Raw genomic sequence first — 18,191 nt, 5'->3', positions numbered from 1 at the left:
AACTGGCCCAACAGTTTTACAGTCATCAGGAAAACAAAGACAGCAACACGGTGATTATCATGTGGGACCAAGTTCAGTTTATTGATCTCCTCCATCTGTTTTATCTCACCATAACACTGTCAGATAGAGACTGCTGTGGGCAAATGTTGGTGTGTGATGACAATGATACACCAGTGTAATCTGAATACACACACACACACACACACACACTATTATTCCTCAACATCTGTAGACTGACATTTCCACATGAGGTAGTACAGTGCATAGCGCCATCTAGTGGTCTGAGAGGGTAACAACTAAGGAGACAAAACATCTCAACCCAAAGTTTTGGTGATTTGCATGTTTTGAATGTAATTTACGCTTTAGGCTGGTAGGAACATCTGACCTGAAGGTTAGGATACAAACAAGGCAACAGTTCTTCGTCACTAAGGTTTTTCACTTGTTAAGGACATTGAGAATTAAGAGGATATGAAAAGAACAATACATGATTTTCTCTGACCAACTGGACGAGTTTCAGTCGATACAAAAGCATCTTTAGCACATTTAGCGAACTATTACACCAAATCTTCTATAGGCCGAACCAGTGGTGTGTTTTTCTCCTATTATTTAATTAAGGCAACCGTGACATTTTCATCATCCCCTCAGTAACAAACTACTCTAGAAAGAACTAGTTTCTCTTCACAAGATGCTATGGCATTAACAGGCAGAATGTCGTCACAAACACGATACATCAAATACAGAAAAAACACCTACGGTTGTATTAGGCCGTTATTGTGAAAATATCTAATGCCCTTCAGTTAAAGTTGGTACTGCTGAATTTTACTGCTGAATTTTAAAGCTTTTCAACCACACTTTTCTTAATACTCTTTTATATATATAACAAAATGACACAACTTAATCATTACAAGACAAGAGAGGGGATTACATTGTGTCTGCCAGTTACAGTGGTTAGTACATTGCCAATGTATTGGCTACTTTAAGTGTTTCAACAGACACGTAATGCAAAAATAGCACCTTTAAATCAGCTTGTAACACAGTGGTCTACAGAATAAACAGAATTCACTGCCTGATATCTGGTGTTATTTTCCAAATTCTTCTCAGCGAAATAGTTTCCTTTGACTCAGTCGTCATATTCAATGACCAGTGCATCATTAAGCGCCCTCTTGTGTGCTTCACAAGTATAACAAGACTCCACAAAGACAGTGTGGACTAGTTTAGTGTGTCCTCGGGATCCTCTCAGCACTGACTCACTGCTGGTGAATCAGACGGACAGACTCAATGGAAAGTGCATGAGCAGCTAATAAGTGGACAAAGGACTGCAGCTCACATGATCTCCAGCATCCGCACGATTGAGCGAGCTTCTCTGGTGAAACTCGTGTCTGACTATTCAGTGTGAATGCCCCGACACAGACCAGCAGCGTGACCTCCACTGCATTGGCCAAAGAGTGAGAGCATATTTAAGGGAATTCACCACATAAGAACACGCATAACATGCAATGTTACAGTTCAACCCTCACCTGAGGTTTGGACGACAAAACTCTTTAGCTTAAAGAAGGCCACTGCTTTTCAGCGCATAATGAAGGGAGAAAATAACAGCACAGCAATGGGCTTCAAGTGTAAAATGCAACAAGAGGAGACTGAAAATTGACAAACTTGGAGGCATCGCTCTGAAGCGCACTCCATCTGAGCCCAGGTCAGTTCTTCAGTTGAGTTACCAATGACTTAGAAAATAATTAAATGAAGGCCGATGGTAAACTGTCTGTAGAGGTATGAAGGAGGACGGATAATCCAAGTCTGTACAGAGGAGGATGAGGAGGAGGCTCCGTCAGCAGAGTTAAGATATGACCTCGTTCTCTTGTCCCTGTGTTTCACTGCGTGACAGCAGAGGGGAACGAGTTGGTACAGCCATCCTATAAGGCAAATTGTCTTTCGTCAACATCCTCCTGGTAGCAGAGACCAAACGGGAATAGTTATCGGGGTTGTACTCTGATAAAGGTGGGCGGGCGCAGAGTAACGGCAGGTTGTCCCTGTCAGGCCGGGACAGGAAGAGAGAAGGCCGGCGTTGACTCTCGCCTTCCTTCAGGGAGTCTGGGAGCGGCTTGCGTTTGCTTTCAGGCAGGAGCATTATGCAGAGAACAGAGAGGACGGCGAAGGAGGCGAAGACAACATGGTGGAGAAAGTAGCCACTGTTATTCTGGAGCTCCATCAAGGAGGAGGCGGCCATGCCAACACAACCGGCTGCCAGCACCAGGCCAAGGCAACCACCTCTGGCAGAGAGAGGGAAGAGGAGAACAGAAATCACCAAGGCGGAATAATCAGACATTACTTTATATCTTGTGTTGACATTTTTCTGTATCTCTATACTTGCCAACTTTCATACCCCATCTGTAGGACTTAAACCCAAGCCTTAGTGTTCCTACAACTGTTCTGGGCACTGTAGTTTTTAGCACATGATACTCAAACAGAAGTAATTGCGCATTTGAACGCGACTAATACACATTCAAAATAAGCTCTATCAGGCTTCAGCAACACAGGCCATACTTCTCAGTGGGATTAATTCATCGTTCATTTTGGTCTTTTCATGGGATTTGTTGACTGTCAGAAAAATATATCAACAGCCTCATCACTTTTGTCACACAGACGCTTACCGAACCACGGTCGGCATCACCTCACAGGCAAAGAACGCACTGAGCATGGCGAGAGCTTGAGAGAACAGCAGACCCACGACGGAGAGCACCAGCACCAGGCCTCCGTGCAGATCTGACGCATAAAAAAAAGACAACAGACTCATGTGCAACAATTATGACTGTAGCACAATTTACAGCTGAGATAATCAACATTTTCTGGCCTGGTATCCAGATGTTATTTAAAGTAAAATGAAGTTAATGCAAACAAGAGATGAGGATGTCATTTACACTGAGTGAGGGCCAGCAGCAGCAGCGACGACAGCCCAGTGATGATGGCAGAGAGCAGCAGCATACCACGCCGACCAAAGTGATCGACAGACAAGCAGATGAAGATGCAGGCCAGAGCTCCGGTTATCACTCGGAGGAAGTAGACAAAGTAGAAGTTGGAGGAATAACCGTGCAGGTTTCTGGTGAAACAGTACTGGATCCCTGTTCCAATGAAGCTGAAGGAGAGATAAGAGGAAGAGAACATTCACTATGAAGCCCAACATTCAACACACACACGCATGTCACTTTTATCATGAAATGGAAGGCCTGCATCTCATGGACAAGTCGGGTGAACTTTACTTTTTCACACAGAGCATACAAACTCACAGCGTGAAGCTCAGGATGAGGCAGTTCTTCCAGATAACACGAGTCCGACGCAGCTCCAGAACGGAAAAGTAGGCTGGCCGACAGTCTTCTCCGTATGCTGAATCTATCTCTAGAAGCCGAAGAAGAGGCGAAAAAAACCTGAGAATAATTAAACATATCCACATGGAGCCTGGGTGTAATTCAGGACGGTTTAAAGGATTAAAGGATTAAAGGAGTGGTAAAAATCCATTTGTTTTACATTTTACTAGTGGCTGCAATTGTTCTATGCTAAATGACATTGAATCAACATATGGATTAAACTAGAACCACCACCTCACAGTTGTAAGCCTCCGCCAACCAGTCAAGCTGCGGTTTACATTGTCGTCAGTCCAAACAGTCCCCACTTATCCTCTTTTATCCTATTCAACATCTTGCATCACTGTACAATACAGACTTCATGAGGACCGATTCCTCGCTCTTACACTTGAAAGAAACATGCATTCAGCAGAACGTTTATGCAATAATGTAATTTATATATTACTATATTACGTCTGCATCCAAGTCAATCAGATAAGCAAACACTTATAATCTCCACAACAGATGGATTTGATGAAGTACTAAACATGTCATGTGGTAAACCATGATCAGTCAAGTTTAGAGGTTATACCCGGTACAGCCTGGAGCAAACAATGTTGGGCTAACTTGATTTTGATTCATCGTTTATGTCATTTTTCTAGCACAAATGCCTTAAAAATATTGGTTCTAGCCGTTCTGTTGTGAGGATGTTCTGCCTTTGTGTTTTATGTCATTGTCAGCTGGATGACTTTGGGTTCTGGACTGTTGGACAAAACATAACAGCCGAAGAAATACATAAATATAAAATAATTGGTTGTAGAAAATAATTGTTATTTTCAGCCTTAATTTGCATTCGTGTGGGAATACCTACGAAAAAGAACTCTGATGACAGCAAGGATATCAACAATATTTAGGTTGGCAAGATTTATTCTGCCTAAAGAGAGTGTGAAGAACAAGATGGACGGAGTTTAGACATTATGAGGAAAGAAAAACAGGTATTGCTTTGAGTCGTTATGAGTCTTTTGTGACTAAAACAGACTAAACATTTCCTGTACTCGGGTAGTACAGGAAATGTTTAGTACGTTTCCTGTGCAGAGACATGAATGAAAAGAGACATTTCATTCATGCTCTAGGTAATGTTATATCAAGACAATGATACATGTTTTCCCAATATTTTAATGGTTTATTACATGACTTGTTTTAAACTTTTCTCATGAAAGAAAAACTTTCAGACCAGTTTGTGTGTGTGTTCATTCACATGCGCGCATGCGCGTGCGCGTGCGTGTACCTGACAGCAGGGTTTCACCAGGGTAGATTTCATCGAGCAGACAAACACCATTCCTGGTGGAGAATTCCTGGAGGCTCCTCTTCACCTGGTGGATCTGAGCTGTGGCCAGCAGCCAGCGAGGAGACTCAGGAAACACTGACGCACAGCTGAGGAAAACAACTCTGTTATCGTACAGACATACAACATTGACACAAACAGTTCAACATTTTTTTTCCCCTGGTACCGTTTTTGGCAACAAAGAAGAAGTTGTCATTGCAACATTGTTTGACATCACTGACACGTACAAAGGCATCAGCATACCATGTTGCTATCCAAGTTGCTGAGATATTTAACATCCTTAGTCGACTCTGCTTTGAGTGACTGAACTGTCTTGTTATGATGTTTGTTCTCAGGTCTCTTCTGTAAAAGCAACTTCCTGACTTCCTGAATAAATACCTAAACTAACTCTGAGTGGTGGTCAACAGAATGTTCCAAGTAGGATCGTATATATTTAAAGACGTGGTTAATTGTGAATTCCAAACTGCAGACAGGCCAAAACTCAATTGTGAGACTGGTACACTGAGCACCAGTGTAGAATAATAAACTTCCCTGAATACACACATGGTGTGTCCACCTCCGCATCCCAAATAGTGAAACCGGACTCACCACCAGTAGGAGAGCAGCAGGAGCAGAGGCACAGTGGCCGCGGCCTGGAGAACGGGCCAGTCGCGGCACAGAACGGCGAGGCCCGGCAACAGCAGCTCTGCGAAAATGGCAAAGAAGCCGCTGATCATGGCAACCATGAGACGATGGGGAGGATCACAAAGCTCCAACCCTGAGTGAGCGATGGGAGAAAAGAGAGAGAGAGAGAGAGAGAGAGAGAGAGAGAGAGAGAGAGAGAGAGAGAGAGAGAGAGAGAGAGAGAGAGAGAGAGAGAGAGAGAGAGAGAGAGAGAGAGAGAGAGAGAGAGAGAGAGAGAGAGAGAGAGAGAGAGAGAGAGAGAGAGAGAGAGAGAGAGAGAGAGAGAGAGAGAGAAAAGACAGATAACATCAAAACACAGCTGAAGCTAAACAAATACATCTGACCAAAAGCAGTTAGTTTCCTGTCGGGACACAAACCTCTTCTCACATAAAGCTACTTTATGTAAAACCGGTTCAATACAGAGAACAGTACGTTGTCGTGGCATGGAACTCCTTACCACGGAAAGTAGTAAAACATGTTTGAATAAAATGTTTGATTGTATTTATTCTGTCAAGGAATGGAGTAGCTAAACAAGTTCCTGTCTTTTGTTTTCTTCTCCTGAAGATCCTAAAAAGCTATCTCACTTTATTTATTTGAAATGATGTAGAGCTATCAGTTTTACTAGATACTACAATACTGTCATTGAAGTATTGTACATACATAATGTGGACCCAAGGAAGAGTAGCTCCTGTTGTTACAGCAGCTAATGGGGATCTTAATAAACTAAATAAAACTAAACATGGAATCTAACTTTCTGTTTGCCACAAACTCTTTGCACCGTGTTTGCTAGTTCATAGCAAAGCTAAATTCTGAATACCACCTGAAGGAAAACAACGCTAGAACAACAAGCTAGATAGAGCTAGTAGGAGATAAAGTACTCTTTAACTTCGAGTAATGACGCAAACTTGTTTCTGAGTCTCTGGTGAACTTTAACCTCCTCCCTCCCCAGACCTCTGATTCCTCCCTGTGAGGCGAGAGAAAAGGAAAATGAGGAGTTCACTTCCTGCTCACTTCCTTGCCTTTGGTTCTGTCCCGCTATCGTTTGCTCCTCCCTGTGGAGGAGCAGCACTGGCAGCACATCGCTGAGAAACATTTCTCTCAGGCCCTCATCCCGCCCATCCCAACATCAGCATAAACTACAAAAACAAAATCTGGACTCAATCTAGCCCTGACCTCGCAGAAGAATGTGTGTGTGTGTGTGTGTGTGTGTGTGTGTGTGCTTCAGATGAGGCCACTACCTAGTACCACCACCTCCCACGCAGGAATGTGCACAGGTTCTACAAACGTTAATGTAATTACATTTAGATGTTGCTTCACTCTTGTTTTAGACAGTTCCAGACACTACTTGTGCTGTGCTCACCAAAATCAGATCCTGTTTGCCATGATTATTGACTGACGCATTAAACCAGTGAGAGTTTGTTTGGCTGCTCTGTAAACAGACACACCAGTTGCTCCTCTGTTGTACTTCTGATGTAGCTGCTCAAGGAGTGATCCCTGTAGTTTTAAACCACACTGGCTGTTACCGCGGCTGTCACCAAATCAACCAGGACTGTAATCTTAAGTATTTAAACTTCACATAAAAAAGGTTTTCCTCAGACTTAATAGTTATTGTTGTTTTCTTGGGTGTTCACAAAGTTCTTTTATCACAATCCACAATTTGTTTTAATTGTAAAATTCTAGTTTTTTGCAGCCGTTAGTAGCTCCTTTGTTTCCTTTGTGCACTGAATTCACGGACAGTAGTTCAACAATTTGTATGATCGTGAAAATGATTTAATTCTGCTGCAATGTGCCCAGGGATTCAAATCATATTCAAAGCAATAAAAAGTCTCCTTAGAGGCCGTAGTTACGTAGTCCGGTAATCAGACGCAATAGTCATTTTTGTTAAGTGCTGAACAAATCAGAGACATGGGCATGGATTAAAAGTTCTGGAGCCAGTCTGAATTATTTTAGTTTAAATTATAACTGCAGAGCAGTTAGGAACCGTGAAGCAGAAGAGAGAAATAATGTGAATTATCAAAGGCCTTCCAGTGGAACCTCAAGAGGAGAAAACATCTGCTTTTCCACCACCATGACTAGGCCTTGTTTTTAAGTTAACACAATAACAAAAGTTGGATATATTAAACTACCATTTGTCTTGACTGATATGATCTGATGAAAGTAATTCAACTATTCTTTATGTTATCAGAGACTCAAAGACGAAAGCTAAACAGACAAAAGACGTCTGTTTAGCTTTCGTTTTACAGGTCATAAAGAAATTAGGAGATTATACGTTTACATTCATCTACAGCCTCTCTTTACATAATATACTGTTTAAGATTACATGTGGTTTAGCCAGACATGCTGAGGCCATGCAGCCACCAAATTTCATGTTGAAAAAAATAATAATATATCAACCTTTACTTTGCAGCTAAACCTCATTAATCGTTGGTGGACAAATAAACAAGAAGTATTACAAAAGGTAAGAGTTAAATATGAATCTCTATGGTGAGAGAACAGTGAGATGCTGTTATAGTCTTCCATCTCCTGTCACCTGGAAACACCAGACAGTTAAACTATTCATTACCTGTCTGCTAAATAATTGCATCATATACATTAAATTAACATTAAACCGTCTTATTTCCTTTAGTTCTTGTTCTTGACTTTCAGACGTCGGAAATGAAAGTCTAATCTCAGTTGTTTTTGTTTCCTGAAATAAAGTTAGATGGTAACACCAAGATGGAAGGATTTCTAATTGGCTTATGGAAGGGCACAATGGGACTTTTCTTAACTAGTTCACCAGTTAGCCAGCTGCGTTGGGCCTTTTTATTCAGTTGAATCTTAATGTTTTTAAGATTTTTTCATTGAGTAAAGCACTAAAACGAACTGTAACAGTAAAACATCACAAGAGTGAAACGTGATTCAACAAAAACACGACATTTGGATAAACACAGTGCCAGCAAACGACTCAGAACGAAGCCCGGGAATCCAAAAGTGAACAAAGAAGTGAGTGGCTGTGTCTGAGGAAGCTGATATTTCCCCCAACCCCCTGGAGAAGTTGATTACCAACATGTAGATGTGCGTGGAGGATACTCACTGGCTATATAGGAGGATAGGAACACCCCAGCGAGCATGGCGCCCTGAGAGAGACGCAGCAGCAGAAACACCACCACACGGTTGGATAAACATACAGCCACTCCCAACAGACTGGACAGACTGATGGAGAGGAGGAAACATCTCCGCCGACCCAGCCTGAACACACACATTAGTGTCACATCACTTTATTTATCAGGTGCAAAACACACACACACAAGTGAAATAAGGGAGCTTCAAAGTGTTCAATTCCAAATAAGTGAGTATGTAATTAGTGATAAAATAAAAGTTGTATGCATAAATTAAGAAAGATATTTAAATATGATCAATATTTATTTTTATTTCAAAATGGCACAGAAATGTCCTTTTTATTTCTTAATGTTAGCTTGGAAATCATCATTAAAGAGTATTTTTATAGTAGGTCTAAAAAAAGTCATTAAAAAGTCTAACTATAGCATGATCAAAGAAGTCATTAAAAAACAGTATAGCGAGTTGATAAGTCACTGTACGTTTTCAAAAAAGTCATAGTATAACGTGTAAAAAAGTGATTGAAAAGATATAGAATATAAAGTAAAACACATTAATATAGCATGATGAAAGAAGTCACGGTGTAGCATGTCTAAGAACATAATGGTATGATCCGTCATAAAATGTCATAATATAGTTGTTATAGTATAAGTATGTTAAATAAAAATACACAGTATAGTGTGTCATAAAAAAGTCAAAGTAGACCATGTCACAAAGTTCTTAGTAGTGAAAAAGCCATGAAAAAACGTATTATATTATGTGGCATAAAGTAATATTGAACCCCTTTAGGTTCCATATAAATGTGATTATTACTTACCAGTCGCACAATGTACCAAGAAGGATGTATCCCAAAATCCACCCAGTCATGAAGCAGATGTGCTGCAAAGGGATTTTCCAGAAGTCACTGCAAACCAGGTCCCACTGCAAAGGAACACAAAGACAAAGTACATCGACACATTCTCAGACCAAAACACAACTCAACATTAACAAAAAACCAGAAAATAAAGAGCACTGCCATTTAAAGAGAGACTTGAAGCTTTAAGTAAAAACGTTCCATGCGGTTAGCAGGCATCATTTAGCATATTGTACCAACTGGTGAGACGGTGTGCGCTTTCTTTTCTCTTATTAAAAAGGTTAAAAGATTATTCTGGTATGTTCTGTTTACATTTCATGAAGTGATAGAGCTGGTGCCCACTGATGACTTACATCTTTAACAACAGGACACAATATGTGTAGTTTAATTCTTATAAAAGGCTGAGTAATAAGCAAACGTTACTCAAACAGAAGTGAACAGTGCATTTGTTGGGGAATATTTTCCGCTGTGGATTAATACACTGATGCTCTGGTGAGTATTTGCAGCAGCAGGATGGTGCACGCGAGATCTAAAATAAACCGAAGCACCCAGGTTCATTGCAATGAAGGAACATGCCACTTTGTGTAACTCAATAACGTGTTTAAAATAGCTTTTTGGAACTACAATGGCGGCCTGTTGCATTGAGAAGTGATGCACATCAAGGGAAGACTTGCTAGAACGATGAATTCAATGTTTCATGTCTTTTTGTGTTATTTGTTCACAAAAAGAAACAGTAGGTTTAGTAGTAGTTACAGTAGGGCACATGTGATTACCAGTGTATGTAAAGCACTTCCCAAATAAACTTTGTTATAAATGATTAATATGTAGTTAGCTCAATTTCTCTCCAAAATATGATTTGCGTATTCAAAGACTTAAAAAGGCACATGAACAACACGCAGGGTCAAGATCCTGTCCTTCCTAAAGTGTACTTGGGAATCACTGGGCGGGCAGAAGCTAATGCCTCCACAGAGGTTGCTGTAGTAAAGGTGAGCGAGAAAGACATTTGATCTGAAATACAAACCTTTACCTATGCGACCGTGTTGAAGCCACAGCAGCCGCAATTCAAATGCATGTTGTTCGTCATTAGTGCCGGATTTCCATAGATCCCTATAATGCAGTCCTGCATTGCAGGAAATATGTAAAAATCTATTGACAAGTAGATTTCATTTTTTTTGTCTTTCATTAGTTCTATTTTTAATAACGTATTATATCTTTATGGCTGCAACATTATAACAATTGGAAAGAAAAATGGATGTCTGAAAAAATTCAGAGGATCAGCTTCCCAAATAAATGAGAAATAAGCTGAGCAGTAAAATGTGGTATGCCCTTTGTCATCTGTAATGTCCAACATAAATATTTAGCGTGCCGTTATGAATTAAAATTGTATGTATTCTGGGTCATAATTTCTCACCACATGCTTTGTTGCGTTTACTGGCGCAGTGTTGTCTCCCACAACACTTTTTCATATCAAAATCCGAGCACCATTTTGTTTCACTGCCTGGGAACGTTAGCTAGCTATCCGTGGCATGACAGGTTTGTCTCTACCTGACAATGTGTTGGGATTGGCGTGATGATATTCAAACACAGCTGAATTATTGAAATTATTATGCATTTTAATGACGTTTTTTTTAAATTCTTGAGCACATTTAGATATAAAAATACCTCAATTATTCTTTTAAATTTAATCTTACCATTTGGCAGTACCCCTGCGGCCAACTAGATGGTGCTCTGAGGTCCCCTAGTGGCTTGGGAATAGTTGCTTTACACCGTCCTGATGTCAGCAATACTCACTAGTGCACCGGATGTGTATTACTCCCCGGCTACAAATAGTCCCAGTCAAATACACCATTTACCCCGCTCTGCCTTATTCTTGACTGGTTTTAAAGATATGTGTCTTCAGTACGAACAGGTGGGCTTGGAACAGAGTGCCACAGATAGGCCGGGCTATTTGGAACAGTATGACAAACTAAATCATTGTTGCTTTTGATCTTTTCATGATTTAATTTTAAAAATGTAAAGTGTGGATGGAAAAATAATAAATCCGGACAGTGACAAGATATGGAATATGTTTAACGGAGTTGAAAAAATAAATCTATTTACACACCTATTTCATGTTATATAATAAGATGGGACATTTGTTATTTGCTGTGCTACTGCATTTCCGTTGAAGGACAATGAAAAGAGTAAAGACCAAATATGCAATCATCTCTGGTATTCTACCTTCCCTCCGGCAGGTTGTTCTCCATCCAGGCTTCCAGAACCAATCTGATTGGGACAATGACTTGGCTCTGATCCAGCTGAAGGAGCCTCTGGTTATGTGCGATAAAGTGACCCCCATCCCCCTGCCAGAGAGAGGCCAGAACCTGGCAGACACCGTGAGGGGGTCAGGGATCATCACCGGCTGGGGCTGGGGGATCTTCTTCACCCTTGCTACTTCACTCAAACACCTTGTACTTCCCCTGGTCAGTCACTCTGGCTGTAAGGCAGAATATGAAGGTAGCGAGCTCACACCATCTGTAGACGACAACATGTTCTGCACCGGACCCAGCAAGTATGAGGAAAATGTTTGTTTTGGCGACGCGGGAAGCGCTCTGGCTGTCAAAGATGCTGAAAATGGGGACATCTACGCTGCGGGGATCCTTTCCTTTGACAAGTCCTGCAAGCGCTACAAGTACGGAGTCTATATGAAGATTTCCTCGTATTTGCCCTGGATCCACAGTGTCATCAGAGGAGATACAGAGAAATCACCTGCTCTGCGCTCTGATGCAATGTCTAAGATGTACTCATGGCAGCCATAGAGCCTCAGCCTCTGTTCTTTAGAGTCTGTAGAGAAATCATTGTAATGTCCGAGAATCAGTGAATTTTATTAAATGCTGTGTTCTGTCACTTTAATGTTTTGATTAGAGAGGAAAAAATATTAAAAAATCCAGTATTTGAAATTCGTCTTGTTTGCCATAATACACACAAATTGCCCTCCGAAGAACAACGGCATCATATCAGTATTGACCAGTATCAGCAAATGACCAAAAACGACATGTTTACATTATAGCAGCAATAGTAATTATAAAGGAGGAAGTAGTGTGACATTGTTATTAATCCAGCTCCCTTTTCCATTATTTCCACTACTATAACTGTCACTTTTCATTTGTACAAATGACTCGAGTGGAGTAACTCTATGAAAGCCCAACAAGAAAGACAAAGTGTGCGCTGTTATCCCCACATTTACACGATTACTGCGCCTCGCCTCTCTATGATGGCTGGTGTGTGATTGTTTAGAACAGATGCAAACACTTGAGATGTTTGGTTCTGGGGATGGATGGGTCAACAAAATGTTGGACTTTAACACAGGAGATCTACCGACATGACCGTGATCTTTCCATAAACTTAATTTTGGAGGCCTCTTTGATTTAGTAGTCGACTGCTGTGCCCACATTACATGTTTAACTGTTAGAAGGTTAACTTTCGAAAAGAACTTGAGGGCGTCAAAGGTTGAGACAACATTTCATCATGTGCAGTCATCAGCGTGAAAGCAAAGGTTGACGATGGAATAGAAATGAATGACACAACTCAGAATCTGATGTTTTCAAGTGTTGCTCACAGATGGGGTTTTTTCCCCCAACAGCAGTAGTGGGACTGGAAAGATATTTTTGTCTGACAGATGTGTCCACTCTGCCACAGATCATGAACTGCCTCAACATCAAATGCTTTCCTCCACGCTAAAAAAAAGTGGGGTGATGACAGCTACCTGTCCAGCCAGTACAGTACGGGAGAGAAAGATAAGAGGGAAGTAACAATCAAAGTGAAAGGCAGAGACGACTGGTTGAATTCCTCTCGGTCTTTTTCAGTGTATAATAAGAATATATAAGCTCAGGTTGAGGCGATGACACTCTTCATTACTGTCATCTCAAATATGTGTGTCATTTTATATTTTAATTATAGCTATAAAGATTCTACAGACAGCTTTGACAAAGAATGCTACCGCTGACTTAAACCAATAAACATGTTGCAAAAATGTCACATCTTGATTTTTCAGATTACTGTCGCTTCACTCCTGGCCAGCTGCTGTTGACTTCACATGGTGCTCAACAGTGACTCTCACATATGATGTCTTTGTATAATCACTTGATCTTTCCAAGGAGAGTTGTACATATACTATAAATGATATACGCCACACTGATTTTACTAGGAAGCCCTTCATAGTTAAAGCACAAGCACTTATTAAACTGACCTGTTGCAGACATGTTGAGAGTGAAACAGAGTGCATGAAAGGCAAGTATTGGATTTGACATAAAGCAAAGGTAGACTTACACCTAATATGTTGTGATACTTGTGCTAATATATGTAACATCAAAAGAAAATGTATTTGTATTTCTGATGATTTGTTCCAACTCTATTAGCATCGGTGTGATTGGGGAAATTTGACATATCAGTTTGTGAGTCTTGATTAAACTATTTTTAGGCAGGCATGAAGTTGAAAGTGGTTATGTTTTGGTTCAGAGATGAGAGATGGTTCAGGTTAAGGGTAAGAATGTGGGCAGGCCGTCTGTGTCTCATAACCACAGTGAGATCCATTAGAAGACTTTCAGGGGTCGGAGGCTACAGACCGGTGACAAACCCCTGAAGAAATGATTGGGAGATTTTTGACCCAATGTGTTCGACACTGCTGTCCACCAATATCATCAAAACACGAAATGAAGGGATATCTTTTGAAAGAATAGTGTTCAAGTGAGCTCAGTTATATCTATATAGCCCAAAAATCATAAATCACAAATTTGCCCTTGATTCAGATAAGGTAACACTCCCAGTATAGTTCAGAGACTTAGTAGAATCCAGGACAAGGTTCATACTTGTGGACGTTTTTTACTTTTATTGCCAATTATAACCATGCCCCAAAACTGTAAGTTAAAGCATCTGACACTAACTGGGAGGCTCAGTTTACAACATCAGTCCGTGACGGGCCAGCGGTACATACATGAGGGTGTCTTGGTTCACAGCCAGTGATATCATATTGACAGTAGAAAGAGATTTTGAGACAAGCTTTCTCTCTTCAGCTGTTCAATCAAGATTTTTGGCATTTTTTAAAACAAAAGTGGAGCTGTTGAAGGAAGTACTTTTAGCAGGTCTGCAGCAGGGTGCATGAGGTTCTCCTCTATGGCTTCTAAAATATTAATACCCCTGTCAAGGGCCATTACTCTCAACCGGTCTCAGAATGTACTCTCTCTGGCTCCATCACTCCTGCAGAGCCCCGACTGAGGTCAAAACACGAACAGTCTCTCACTGCAGTTTAATCCAGAATTAGATGGTGAAGATATATATATATATATATATATATAGACAGATATAGTAGTTTTCTTTGTGGCTAGCAGGTCACAAGCCCAACCCTTAAGACAGTAACACAATATACAGGTAACTTGTTCAGTAAGTATGTAGGTGTCAGTCGTTTTTTAATTATATTAAATCAATTACATGTCAAGTGATTAATATACTGTATATCGTCAAATCTAAGTATAATACATACTTTCTCATTTAATTACTGCATGTGTTCCTCACCTCTGAAATAGACACAGTTTTAATAAGCATCTCACCTGTTGTAACTGGACTGTTTATGCGGTAGCAGTTTCCCCAACACTTAAGATTAAACAATCTTTAGGGAGAGAAAGCGGTAGATAAAAGTCTACATCATCTGAAAGCTGTGAACCTGAGGATTAATTTAGGATGCAGTGTAGCACCGTGCATCAAGTTTTTCCAGTCATAAATCTGCAATAAACATTGTTTTGATGAGGCATCTATTCAAATGTTGAAAGTTGAAATGTTGCACCACAGATTTGGTGGAAGATTCTTTACTGGTTCTGTAAAGCTATATAATCAGTTTATGATGACAATTATCAGTGTTATAGTTTAATTGTACCCATTATTAGATGGGTAAGTCTGCTCCGTTAAGATTCACTGAATGTGCCGCTCTCTGATCATTCGTCCCGACATGTATGGTGATTGTCGATAGAGTCTCCCATTTAACAGAAGCTCAGTGTCGAGGCGACTGTTCTGCTGATACCGGCCATCTGTATATTCAATCATCAAACATAACAAATGAATGGTATTTTCTAAGCCAGTCTGCTGTTTGAAGCGTGATGTGTACTCAGCTGCCAGGTTATGTACTCTGTCCTCATGTGTAACTGGGAAACTGAAGCTTTTTGAGCTTCGTATTGACTGTACTTACCCCAGACACACAAACACACCAAGCTTTTAAAAAGGCAATATTACAACAGATATGTCGTACTGTATCACCTGATGGACCATTTTCCACTGCTTTTATTACTGTCTTTTATTAGTCAAAGATCAGCTTTATTATTACTTGCTTGATTATGAATGATACTTCCTTTCAAATATTAAATTGACATCATCAGGAAACAGACAAATAAAATCAAGCGTCAGAACACGCATACGCTAAAAATATTAGGAAGTCCTGTCTGAGCCACTGTAGTGCTGATCTCTCTCCTCCTGGCGGTTATTCACAATAATCCACCCTTTTTATCGGGATCCTTAAAGGAAGTTGAAATGGCATTTTAGTTGTTTTTTACACTATTACAAGAGTGTCCCGTTCAGGATCAGATCTGTCACTTTTGTCACCAGCTCAACCACGTAATCAAGCACTAAAAGAAGGCAACATTAGACTCAGATATGTTTTGATTTTATGCTACTTTATACATCTACGCCTCACAGGGAAATATTGCAATTTTTACTTCACTACATTTGCTATTTATTGTGTAGCTCCACCTCTACCGACTAAAGCATTTTTGTAATGTAAATAAATACATTCAATAATATGTTTTCACCTCTGACCCAGCAGTGGTCTTTTAGCATAAATTAAATCAGTTTACGGTGGATAACGGCACATTTCTTTAGAATACCTGTTGTTGTTGTGGCAAAATGACGAGAAGAGACGGCAAACTGAAGTCTGCAACCAGCGGGAAGTGTTTTAATAAGATCAAGCCAACATCAACCATATCGAAACAAATCCAAATGTATTACTTTTCACAGATCAGTTTTATAGTAAAGATTCACCCCCCTTAAGTTACTTTCCACCAATCAAACCAGTCCGTTGAACCAAAAACAAAGCACATCTGGCCTCTTCATTATGTCATGTTCTCAAGACTTTGTTTGGGTCAAGGTAACCTTTTGGCAGAACACACGACTCTTTTATGGGAAATGTTTTGGTAAGATTGGAGAGATTTATTACAATTTGTCTGGCGCTTCCTAATCACTTCCTAAGAATGTTTCTATGAGCCAGAATGTGTTTTACATAACACGTTATATAAACTGTTTACTTGTGAAGCCAAAGTGTGTTCAGTTCAATCCTAAGTTATATGACGATTTTCTTCAACATTGTTAAATACAATATGCTGATTAAATAATCAATAATGTGCAATGAGGTGCCGTGATAGTTCCCATCAAGTCCATTGTTGAGGGCACTGTCAATAACATGTACCTAACATGTTAAACTTGAACATGTTGAAGTTGTGTTTATTTGTTGTATGCAGTTTTAAATATTGTGACGTACACAGTGTTACTCTGTGCACAGTGATTAACCTGCTGACCCTAACTATTGTTAGATATCCCAATTATTCACTCTTAGTGCCGCCCATAAAGACTGGTTGGCTCAGTTGTTTCTTAAACAAAAAAACAAAGCAGAAGTTTGTAAGAGCAACACCTCACCCTTTTGAGTTGATTCACAAAATGTGTATAACTCCACAGCGCCGTGTCAGCACTAAAGAATGGTCTGACTCCACACGTTATCATTCTGCTATAGGGGGGAAAAATGCTCTGCCTTGTTTGTATTTCTTTAAACCAATCACAATCGTGTTGGGCAGCGCTAGGCAGAGGATGCAGCGATAGTGGCCTTGCAAAATATATAGTGCAGATAGCGGAATTGGAGGAGAATGAAATAGGAGGCCAATGGCAGACTTATACCCACAGTCTAGATCCGGCGTGTCAGACTGCAAAGTCAGAGATGCCGGCAGCAGTTCAGAGGTCTGGAAGCAGTCGATACTTAAATGCCAAAATCAATTATCGTAGTTAGTTTGCCCAACTTCCAATATCAAAAAAATGTAATTCACAAGTTCGCAAGTAGGACGTCAATATCAGTGTGGATGTAGCTTTTTTATCGGCTCCAAAATGGAACTACTGTACTGCTGAAGCACCATGACATTTCTCGTGTTTTTGTTTTTTATCACAGAGGCACAGGCTGTTACAGCTGTAATGGAAAAGAAAAAAGAAATAACGAGTACAAGCAGTTCAAGGTTGTCTGTGTACCTTGGAAACAACAAGAACATCTGCGTTTAAATAAAAAAAAGAAGAAAACAAAAGAAGGAAAGTGTTGTTACTTGTCAGTGAGATATGAACAAAACCAGATCATGGAAATGATTAAAGCTCTTTTTTTCCTTCTTACGCTTCCATCACCCGGGCATACATACATACTACATACATACTATGTGGTTTCCTGCAGTCCTCTCTAAATGTGGAGCAGCATTTTCTTCTCATACGAATCCTCGACTGTCACACCCTGTCATGAACACAACCGCCTGCCGTGACTCTCTTCAGATCTCCTGGTCTCATTACCAGTGAGGAACCACAGTTGGTACTCCTGGTCAGGGTTGACATCACTCAGTAGCAAAAAGGTTTTTAGGGTTTTCTTATACAGTTGCCAGCAACCTTTTAAATAATGAATAAGAGAATGATTACATTTAAATTATTTGATCAGATAAAAAGCATCTATTTAAGAAGCAACATAAACAGTGTGTTCAGCTGCCTTATCATTTATTTTACCTTATTAACCTAGCTTTTAAGTTTGCAGGATGAGTGCAGTCAGTATATCATTTCTGTGTTCTCGGGGCGATTCTGG

At 40.2% G+C, this 18,191-nt stretch overlaps 2 protein-coding genes across 2 annotated transcripts; one reads left to right on the top strand and one right to left on the bottom strand.

The window, feature by feature from the left end:
- Positions 1–72: 72 nt before the first annotated feature.
- Positions 73–9,511, bottom strand: LOC142969744 (putative solute carrier family 22 member 31). Its single transcript, XM_076109743.1, has 9 exons — positions 9,470–9,511; positions 9,257–9,360; positions 8,417–8,571; positions 5,269–5,437; positions 4,624–4,769; positions 3,282–3,390; positions 2,916–3,130; positions 2,649–2,760; positions 73–2,267 (listed from the first exon to the last, which is right to left on the bottom strand). The coding sequence occupies exons 1-9, from the start codon at positions 9,509–9,511 to the stop codon at positions 1,835–1,837; spliced, it is 1,485 nt and encodes a 494-aa protein (XP_075965858.1). The 3' UTR covers positions 73–1,834.
- Positions 9,512–10,143: 632 nt separating this feature from the next.
- LOC142969743 (haptoglobin-like) lies at positions 10,144–12,090 on the top strand. The gene is made up of 2 exons (XM_076109742.1): positions 10,144–10,278; positions 11,527–12,090. Exons 1-2 carry the CDS (start codon positions 10,144–10,146, stop codon positions 12,088–12,090), a joined length of 699 nt encoding a protein of 232 aa, XP_075965857.1.
- Positions 12,091–18,191: the final 6,101 nt, after the last annotated feature.

This window comes from Anarhichas minor, unplaced genomic scaffold (genome assembly GCF_050575085.1).
Source record: "Anarhichas minor isolate MPS153535 unplaced genomic scaffold, ASM5057508v1 ptg000042l, whole genome shotgun sequence".
Classification (NCBI taxonomy): Eukaryota; Metazoa; Chordata; class Actinopteri; order Perciformes; family Anarhichadidae; genus Anarhichas; species Anarhichas minor.
Note: the sequence above shows the minus strand (reverse complement) of the source record. Positions and strands in the feature narration are given on the sequence as shown.